The sequence below is a fragment of the Condylura cristata genome, unplaced genomic scaffold, assembly GCF_000260355.1.
Source record: "Condylura cristata isolate star-nosed mole 26May11 unplaced genomic scaffold, ConCri1.0 scaffold00031, whole genome shotgun sequence".
Lineage (NCBI taxonomy): Eukaryota > Metazoa > Chordata > Mammalia > Eulipotyphla > Talpidae > Condylura > Condylura cristata.
Genome location: NW_004567132.1, coordinates 24,931,332 through 24,941,666, shown reverse-complemented (window position 1 = coordinate 24,941,666; position 10,335 = coordinate 24,931,332). Strand labels below are relative to the sequence as shown.

Here is a 10,335-nt window from a genome sequence, read left to right as displayed (position 1 = left end):
GAACATGGATCTTAAAGAATGAGAAGGATTTCAACAAGGGTAAGATCATTCTTAACTGCAAAGATACCAAGAACTAGGGTGAAAAGAGAGGAAGCTAGAAAAGATGCAGGATTTATTTAAAGCATTGGTTCTTGTACTTCTTGGTCTTAGTAATTCTTTACATGCTCAAAAATTGAAAAGCCCCAAAAGAGCTTTTGGCGATATGCATTATATTTTATTAGTATTTATTGAAAATTAAAATTGAAAAACCTTGCTGCCCTAACAATTACCACAAACCTAGTGGTTAAAACAACACGTATTTATTATTTTATAGTTTGATGGAAGAGAAGTCCAAAATGGACTTTATAAATCCAAAATCAAGGTACCACGGTTTATGTTCTTCTAGGATAATCTGTTCCCTTGCTTCCAGAGATTGCCTACATTCCATGGATTGTGGCTCACTTCCATCTTCAAAGCTGGTAACAGTATCACTGACTTGTGCTACTCTCCTGATTCTGACCCTCCTGCCTTCCTCTTCTATTCATGAGGACATTTGTGATTACACTGGGTCCACACAGATAATCCAAGATAGTCTTCCTGTCTCAATTTGTAGTTTACTCATATGGGGAAATCTTTGGGGAGGGGGGTCATTACTCTACCTACCCCACATACTGGTTTATTTTAAAAGCAACTATCACAAATCCATTACGTTAATTTAAGTGCTCTTTATGAAAAAGATGCCAAAACAAAGTAAGTTAGTGAGAAATTACCTTGTTTAGCTTTTTTGCAAGTCTCTTTAAAGTCTGGATTACTAAACTGCTGGCTTATGGATTTAATCTTTGTGATTTATCACCTACAAAAACTATGCTGTACAATTGTGAGATTAGTGAAAATGGCAAATAGTTTTTTAATATTAAGTATAGTTTTGATTTTGTGGATGTCTGAAAGGGTCTCAGGCTTTCCTAGGGATAATAGATGACACTCTGTGAACTAAGACAGGCATACTTCAGTTTCTCTGGTTTATACAGTAAGTACGTGATGAGCTTAGACTGCTACTATTGCTTATGATGGCTACTCTGAGCTAGGAGACAGTCACAAATGCTGAAAAAGAACTCAGCTATTTTACAAAGGCTTTATGAATTGGCCGTGGAAGTCACTGAAAATTTTTCAACAGAGGAGTGATGTAATTTAACCTTTGAGTTACTTTAGGAGAGTCCATTTTAGAATAAAACAGTTTCAGAAGTTACAGTGGAGGATAAACACTTAGTAGATGAGAGATCAGGAAACTATGGGCATCTTGGAGTTTGAGATCTAGAAGCTGAGGAAGGCACTGGTACTACGAGGTTCACAGATCAAGTGATATCAGTCACATTGGTATCATCCAGTATGAAAACAGTGGGTGGAAATGGCAATTCAACTCCTAAAATTAATTTAAAGATGTGGCAGGTTGCTCTGATGGTTGCTGGAGATAAAATGTATAACACACATTATAAAGAGAATAATGCAATTACTAAAATATCCTGAAAAGCACTGAGCATATACAAACATAAATAACTATCTGACCTGAGACAAATGTCAAATGGGATTAATAGTATTGTCCATCACATTAATAGATTGTCCACACAATCACCTAGGTGAAACTTTAAAATACTTTGCAAACACAACAGTACTTTGCAAGCACATGTTATTTAGCTTTTATGATACTGTGATACGACCGTTAATGTTGTTAGTAATATAGAATCCTGTTATACATTGATCACACTGACTTGATGGGTTACTTCGGTGTTTCTGTACCAACCTTATCCTTCAACCCATCTCACAGACTGCAGACAAAATGAACTAAAAATAAAAAACTTGAACAAAGCAGTGTATTGTAACCTGGAAGAAAAGAAATTGTGAAGCCCGAGGAATCTGGATTCCTATCTTGGCGCTGATATTTATCAGGCACGTGAACGACATGTTTCGCCCAAAGTTTTCTCGAGTGTTACGTTCACCCCATCTCCAGAAATCACGATAGCTCCATGAAGGGGTGTAAAATAAAACAACCGCGCAAACCGAAACAACTCCATTGTTTACATAACTTTGGCCAAATCGGTCCTTTTCTAGAAAAATCCAGCTTGCAGAGACATTGGAGATGCCTTCTTTGATTCTCCGGAGTCCCACTAGACAGTTTCTGAGTGGAGCGATGTCGGAGTTCCGACGAACTCCCTCCCTCGCGGTTCCAGCAAACAGCGTTAGCAACTATGAACCAGAAGCCTGAGCGCAACCCGGAAGAAGAAATCTCCTTTTCCGCCAGGAGAGCGAAGGGAGCCTCGAGAAGGATTACGCATGCGCAGCGGCGGAGACTGCTTTTCCGGTACGGTCGGAGCGAGGAGGCGGCTCGGGCGCAGACGCACGCACGCACGCAAGCACGCACGCCCTCTCCAGCTTGCGCGGTCCTTGCAGCTCCGGCACACACCAACCGCGCTGTCCACCCGGCGGAGATGCTGCGGGTCTGTCAGTTATCCGGCGTGACCGCCGTCGCCCAGGTGAGCTCCAGGGTGCCAGGAGAGAGCGCGTGAAGAAGCTGAGGCGGGCAATCAACGGAAAATGGGGAGGTTTGGGCTGTGCCTAGGTCCCGGGACAGAGATGTCTTTCAGAGCCGCCCTCAGTGCGAGTCCCGGGCGGGCCCACGGGCAGTTAATTCGGGAGCCCGGCCGTCGGGGATGACTGGAGGGTTATTGCTGGAGCCCGGGCAGGGTGTGGAGCGCGGAGGCGGGGAGGCGGGCTTGGCTGGCTTGTCATCCAATCAATCCAGCGCTGCCCCAGTCGAGGACCAATTGTGTCTCCTAGCCCCCGGGTCGCCGGTTGGGCTCTTGATAGGTTTCACGCTGCCAGTGGTTGAAGGTCGAAGGGAGAGAACTACAGTTCCCAGCGGGACCTGCTTAGTCTTGGCTTGTGGTATCTATTTTTATAAAGAGTTGCTGGGACTATTAGAGTCTGCGTTTTATGGGTCAGGGTTGTAATTATCCGGTGGTACTGCCTTTTTGTACCTCTGCGCTGTTTTTAATCTTAACGTTAGTGAAAAATTGTTGTTTATGAAACTCAGAATTTCTGGTATTCGAGGAAGGACAAGAGCCATGACCTTGTGTCCATTGTGCCTGGGCATCTGTGTCTCCAGGTGCTGGGGCAACTTTTGCAAACATTCAAGGAACCTACAAACTCAGCTATATTTACTTTGCACACTTACTAACTTTCTAAAATTATAAGTAAAGCTGGCCTATTTTCATTGCTCGCAATTTTCATGGAATTCATATTTTGGCAAAATGTTGTATTGCTTAACAGATGCTGGGACTCAAGAAATAACAAAATCTCTAGACATGAGTTTGGAATCATTGGTTGTCGGGATAAGAGAAACAGCTTCTTCCATAGGAAAGTGGGTCTATATTAGTTTTCTGTTGCTACATAATACCACAGACTTAGAAGCTTGAAACAACATTATCTAAAAGTTTTGGGCCTCTACTCATTCTCTACTCATTGTCACATAAAGATGTAATCAAGGTGTTGGCTGTGCTGTGGTTCTCATTTGGAACATAGGATCTCCTTTAAAATGTATGCAGTTTATTGGCAGAATTCAGCTCCTTGCATCAATAGTCTTGACATTCCTATTTCATTGCTGACTTTTGTCTAGCTTCTGGGAGAGCCTCCCGGACATCTACGTGAGGCCCCCATTAGCTTGTCTCTCTAACTTCAAAATCTCTTAAATTCCCTGATTCTGATTTCCACACCCAGATTTAAAGGATTTATAGTATTAGGCCAGGCTCACCTGTGTAACTTTCCTGTTGATTAATTTTAAAGTCAGCTGATTAGTACTCTTCACCCCACCTTTGACTATGCAGGTGTTTCTTTTCACAAACCATTTCCTTTTACAAAATGGCAGCAGTAATTTTCCTGCACACCTGTGAGTATTCAGGTGCCTCTTTCGTTTTCCTTTTACTAGTAATCCTGTCGTTTAAAAAAATGTAAAAAAAAAAAAAAAAAAAGGCAACTGACTAGTAACCTGAATTATATCTGCAAAATCCCTTTGCCAACAGGAGGGGATGGAGATCACAGAGGCCATCTTAGAATCCAGCTACCTTGGTAGCTAAACAGTACTAAAAGATTAGAGTAAGCAGTTGCCTTGTAGGACAGGCCTGTTGAAGTTTGTCTTCGTAGCCCTATTTTCATGGCATACACCTCCTTATTCTGCCTTCAGATTACATTACGATTGTCATCCATCTGTCTCCTCTGTTCTGAAAGTCCAAAATGGCTTTTTTATTTAATTTCCTTTCTCAAAATATTTCCCTTTAGTAAAATGTGAACTCCTTTCCAGCTCATGAAGATTTTTTTTACCTTCATGAAAATGTCTTCTAAAGGTTATTGGTTTATTCCTGCTTGTTGCCTCAATTATTCTATAGCATTTGCTTTTGTTGTTTTATGAAACTTGGCTCTTTGGATTTTCTCCCATGGTAGCTTGGGTCCCATGTTACCCCTAGTTTCTCTGCTGTTTTCCTTTTTCCTTTTTTGAGTCTGCTTCTTCCTTGTATCTCAGAATATATCCCCCAAGGTACTCTCTTCCCATCAGAGTAGTTTTAGGTTCACGGCAAAATTGAGATCAAGGTACACACACACACACACACACACACACACACACAACACACATATCCTTTCCCCCTCATATGCATGACCTCTCCTATTATCAACATCCCTTACCAGAGTGGCACATTTGTTTCAATTGATGAACCTGTATTCATGACCAAAAGTCACAGTTTATGTATTAGAGTTTACTATTGGTTATAGCTTTGGACAAATGTATAATGACATGTATCCATCATTATGGTATCATACAGAGTATCTCATTGACCTCAGAGTCCTGTGCTTTCTCACTCATTACCGTCTGACCCCAACCCCTTGGACCACCTGTCTTTTTACTCTTTCCATGATTGTGCCTTTTCCAGAATGTCATGTAGTTGGAGTCATACAGAATGTAGTCTTTTCGGGTTGACTTCTTAGTAAAAATGTCCTTAGTTTCCTTTTTTTGTGTGATTTGATAACTGATTTATTTTTAATGTTGAATAATAATTCTGTTGTCCAGATATATCATTGTTTATCCATTCACTACTTATTCAAGGTAACCGTGGCTGCTTCCAGATTTTAGCAGGTATTAATAAAACTGCTGAGAATGTTTGTGTGCTGGTTTCTGTGTAGACAAGTTTCAACTCCTTGGGTAGGCATGTGATTGCTGGATCAGATGGTAATGGTAGGTTTAGAATTGTAAGAAATTGCCAAACTATCTTCAAAGTGGCTGAGCCATTTTATATTCCCATCAGCAATGACTGAGAGCACTTGTTTCCCACCTCTTTGTCAGCATGTGTTAGTGTCAGTATTGAAGATTTTGGCCATTCTACTAGGAGGTACAGCTATCTCGTATACTCATTTACTTTCTGATCTTCTCTTTTGAGCTTTATACTCTTATTTCTAAATTGTTTGATTTTGTCAGATTTATCCAAAATGTTCTACTTGTCAAAGTCCTTTCTATTCCATTCAGTCTCATCTTCTTAAATGTATCCCTGATCTCAGAATAGTAAGACTCCTAGACTCAATTCTACATATTGTAGTTAATAAAGGCCTTTTTTAAAAGTGTGCAGGTCATGTCCTGTCCTTCAGCGATATCCCACAAAACTCAGCCTAAAATCTGACCTCTTTACCACATCCACCATATTCTTTATGATCTGATTCTTTGTAGAGCTCATTCTCTCTCCTTCTATTCTTCTGATATGTAGCACATAATCTCATAGCCTTTTCACTTGCTGTTGCTTTTGCACTGAAGCCTTCCCACACATCCTGGCTTCATTCACAAATTTTTAAATATCTTTCCTTCAGAGAGGCCTTCCTGTCTACAGTGACCTCTGAGCATGCCCCTCCTTCCTTGCAACACCCTATTCATACCTTTACCCCGTCTTTTACTTTGAAGCTCTTACCAATCTACCTAACATAGCATTTATTATTTCTCATAATGTAATCTTCATAAAAGTGATGTTTATATTTTTATTGTTACCTTCTATTACTGACAGTGTCCCTGGTTCCTAGTAGAGGCTCAGTAAAAATATGGCATTTTGAATGAAAGAATTGTCTTTGAATTTTTCTTAATTTAATTTTTTAAATTTTTTAATTTTTCTTAATTTTTCTTAATTTTTGAATGAAAGGTTGTCTTTGAATTTTTCTTAATTTAAATGGATGTGTCCCCCTTTAACAAAACAAAACCCATAAGCTTTAGAACCTCCTATGGTTTATTAGGATTCTCCAAAGAAATAGAACATAAGGGATTTGTATATAGATAGAATGATCAATTATAAGTAACTGACTCATGCAGCTGTAGAGGCTGTTAAGTCCGTTACAGTGGCCTCAGTATACAGAGACCCAGGAAGCCTGCTGTGCAGTTTGGATCGGAAGGCCCTCAGCTGGAGACTCAGGAAAGCTGATGGTGCAGTTCCAATCCAAACACAGTTTGTTAGAGAATCCCCTCTTGCTTGGTGGGGCTGGTCTTTTTGTTCTGCTTCATTGTTCCCAGAACAAAAAAAACGACTTAGCAAATTATATCAAATAACACATAAAGCCTCAAATAACACTAGCATCTGGTAAAATCATGAGTGATGCCATAAAGACACCGTTTGCCTAAAGTAGCTCCCGGAAGGCGCCTGGCAGCGCCACTCTTGCTGCCTCTGTTCCGGAGCACACAGCTGGAATGACGGCAGCAAGACACCCCACACTGTCTTTGCTTCTCGCCTTTTACACAGGCAACGATCCTCTTTGGGTTTCTTTTTGTTAGCAAAAGCAGATACTAATGGAGTAGTATGTATTTTCACGAAAGCAACTGTAAAGTAGTGGATTTTTTGGTGAATTTTACCACACAGAAAAAAAAAAAAACCTGCTACCAGGTATTGGCAGGTGACTTGATATATAGGCTAAATGGTGTTCCAAACTAAAAAGATAAAAATATAATGAAAGTAATACATAATAACATACATGATGAACTTGAAGTGACTTCCTATGGCCAAAGATGGGACAATTTGAGTTTTCTAAAAGGTGATAATAGACCTAGTTGTTTAAATCCATGCATTCTTAAAAATGTTGCTCTGGTCGGCTAGGGCTATCCAGCAAGCCACCTCAAGCTTGGTGTAGAATAATAATGTTTGTTGCCTTGCTCACTTCTAAGGGTTGCCTTGTGTCAACTGAACAGTTTTTGACTACAAACTTAGAGTCATTGCAAAGGCTTCCTCATTCTGCCTGGCAGATGACACTGGCTGTGACTGGTACTGTTAGCTGGAACACCAACATGTGGTGTCTTTATGTAAAAAGTGTGAGGAACACTTCCTTAAAGCTTTCTGAAGTCTTAAAGATCTTTGACAAATGGAGAGACTGAAAATGAGAAGCAATTTTATTTTTTAATCTACCAAGTCTGGATTCCTTTATAGTTCTTTTACATTTACTTGTGAAATTGTTTGTTTTTTTATTTCTGCATATAAGAGCTGTGCAGGCGAGAGTTGTGGGGTGGTGGTGAGAGGATTCACCAGAGACAGTCAAAAGCAGGACAGACATGTACTGAAATATACTGCTAGGGGGGCAGGGGGAAAGACAGGAGAGGTCTGCTGCGCCATGTGGGTCACCTCCCTGGCCGGGGTTCAAACTCATGATGCAGTGGCTGTGGGTAGCTTCATAGTGTTGTGTCTTAGCCCTTTGAGCCACCAGGGAGGCCCTATGAAATAGTTTTTGGTTTGTTTTGAAGGTCATCTGTACCCTTATACAGTGACAAAAGAAACCAGTTCACACTTTTGAACAGTATGCTTAAAATTTAACTATCATTCCCTTCTGTCATATTTCTTCACAGGTGACAATTTTGATTAAATGTCTTCCACTACTTAACAGGAATCTCTTTCTCAACCAGATTCTAAAAATTTATTTCTCTCTTTCTAAAAGTCCTCACTGGTAGCTTCTGTGAAAGCTGTCAAGCTTCAAGACCCTTCCCATCCATCTGCTTTGTGCTTTGTCACAGTAGTACTCACTTACAGGTACAAGCATCTGTTTGGTTAGACTGTATAACAGATCATCTCAAACTTAGTTGTATTAAATAACATCATTACATATTACTTTATAATATATAGAAAAGTTTAAATATAGCCAGTAAAAATGAGGTTTATAATTTCTAAGGGTTTCTGGACTCTGTTAGGTTTAAGGCTTAATGAGGTTACATGGGTATAGAAAAGCATGTGAGATAGGAAATGTACCAATTTTTTGAACATATTCCTTGCCACAATTAATAAATAAAAACCAAACTCCCCTACCCCAAGGTGGTCCTCATCAGAGGAAAACTGGATGAAAGGATAAAAGGATCAAGTATTTGTCCTGCCTTTCTTATGTAAATAATTGAGTAAACAAATTCTAGAGGAGGGGCAACATCTCTTTATAACCCATGTCAAACACTAACTGGGAAATAATAAAATTAGAGACCATCTTTTACAACTTCTAGTAAATTAATGGATCTAAAATTGTGCATCAACACCATTGATAACATCCAAAGGGAAAGACTAGCAGTCATTGTTGTGCCTTCTGATAAAGAACATACCACTTAAAAGTCTTGCCAAAGATGGGAAACCTAAATCTGAATGAGCATCTGTCTCCAGCTCCAGTTTGCAGGAAATAACAGAGGATCGGACTATGTTAAAATTATATTGTTAACAAAAATGCGGTGATTTTTATCTCTTACAAATTCTCTCACACAACCTAGGTTCTTTAAAGGATTAATTATTGAAGGGAAAACCTGTGGATTAAGACACTTAAATCATTTTTTTTTAAGAATTATTTATTTATGCATACAGAACTGGGGTACAGGCCAAGGTGCAGGGGCAGTGAGAGGATTCACCAGAGACAGAATGGGGAGCAGAACAGGCAGATCAACACAGTACACTGCTGAGGGGAGCAGCGGGCCGGTGGGTCAAGAGAGGTCTGCTGTGCCATGTGGTCACCTCCGGGGCAGGCGGGGATCAAACTCATGCTGAAGTGGCTTTAGCTTCTTAGTGCTGTGCCTTAGCCCGCTGTGCCTCCAGGGAGGGCCCTAGGGGTGCAGTGTTTTTAAGGGTCTATAAATACATTTCATGTAAACTGATTTATGAAAGTAATACTTTGTTTAGTGAAGACATTTGTAATAAAAGCGTTATTACTTCTGGTGATTACCAAACCAAAAAACCTCCCAGATTCCTTCAACAGTTTTCTCCTTCCTTTTTAGAGCTGCCTCTGTGGGAAGTTTGTCCTCCGCCCATTACGAACATGCCGCAGATATTCTACTTCACGCAGTTCTGGGTATGTAGTATGTCTCCTTCTCCCTGTAAACAGCTTTTAGCTGTGAATTAAGGGTGTGTGTGTGTGTGTGTGTGTGTGTGTGTGTGTGTGTGTTGACTATAGGATTGTAATAACTACTTTAAACCTTTTTCTTAAGGTATACAAATCCTTTGCTGTAAAATATCTGTAGCATTGTTTATTTGTAGGTAAAAATTTGTTATGCTCATTTTGATTCTTTAATTGGATTGCATTTCAGAGTAAATCCCTATGTTCTTTGCTTTCTGCCACTGGATGGCAAATAGATTTATATCCAGAATTCAGCACATTTAATTAAAAAATATTTGTTCTATTTGCTATTTGTATTATTTTCTAAAGGGTTTATTTTGTTGTATTTGAACTTTGCAAATTAGTGATTATTTCTTTTTGGGTTTTAATGGAAATCTCATGATTGTGATCATCTTGAGTTTTAAGTGTTTAAGAGTAGATTGCTTTCTTCCTATCCTAGGTATTATTGTATTAAAATAATACAGTATCAATAAGTAAGTGGTGTTATTTTTTATTACAGCCTGTTTAAAACAAGCTGATTATGCAGCTTTGGTGATGACCTTGGTTGCTGTGATCTGAAACAGTGATATAGAAGTAGTGATTATAGAGATCTTTGAGATCTTTACATAGCTGTAAAGAAAGTAGGTTTAGGAGAGTCAAGAAATAAAAAATTTGTCTATTTTTTTCACTTAGGTTATCTGCTGGCAAAATTGCTGGAGCTGGTTTTTTGTTTGTTGGTGGAGGTATTGGCGGCACTATCCTATATGCCAAGTGGGATTCTCATTTCCGGGAAAGTGTAGAGAAAACCATACCTTACTCAGACAAAGTCTTTGAAATGATTCTTGGTTCCCCACCTTGTAATGTTCCATTGCCGAAGAAACCGGTAAGAGCTTAACAATATTTCAGCTATTCCTTGGAATACTTTTAAAAGTAAATTGTTTTCATTTTGAAAGTATT

General features: G+C 39.5%; 1 protein-coding gene across 8 annotated transcripts in view; it reads left to right on the top strand.

The window, feature by feature from the left end:
* Positions 1 to 2,351: 2,351 nt before the first annotated feature.
* IMMT (inner membrane protein, mitochondrial) overlaps positions 2,352 to 10,335 on the top strand; it is a 33,440-nt gene continuing 25,456 nt past the window's right edge. For 2 of the 8 annotated variants that reach the window (XM_012731508.1, XM_012731507.1), the window contains exons 1-3: positions 2,355 to 2,507; positions 9,281 to 9,354; positions 10,072 to 10,261. In XM_012731508.1, coding sequence (XP_012586962.1) covers positions 2,463 to 2,507; positions 9,281 to 9,354; positions 10,072 to 10,261 — 309 coding nt within the window. In that variant the 5' untranslated portion in view covers positions 2,355 to 2,462. Of the gene's footprint in view, positions 2,508 to 9,280; positions 9,355 to 10,071; positions 10,262 to 10,335 lie in introns of all 8 variants that reach the window. The other 6 variants (XM_012731505.1, XM_004691601.2, XM_012731510.1 and 3 more) reach the window with 4 other exon arrangements.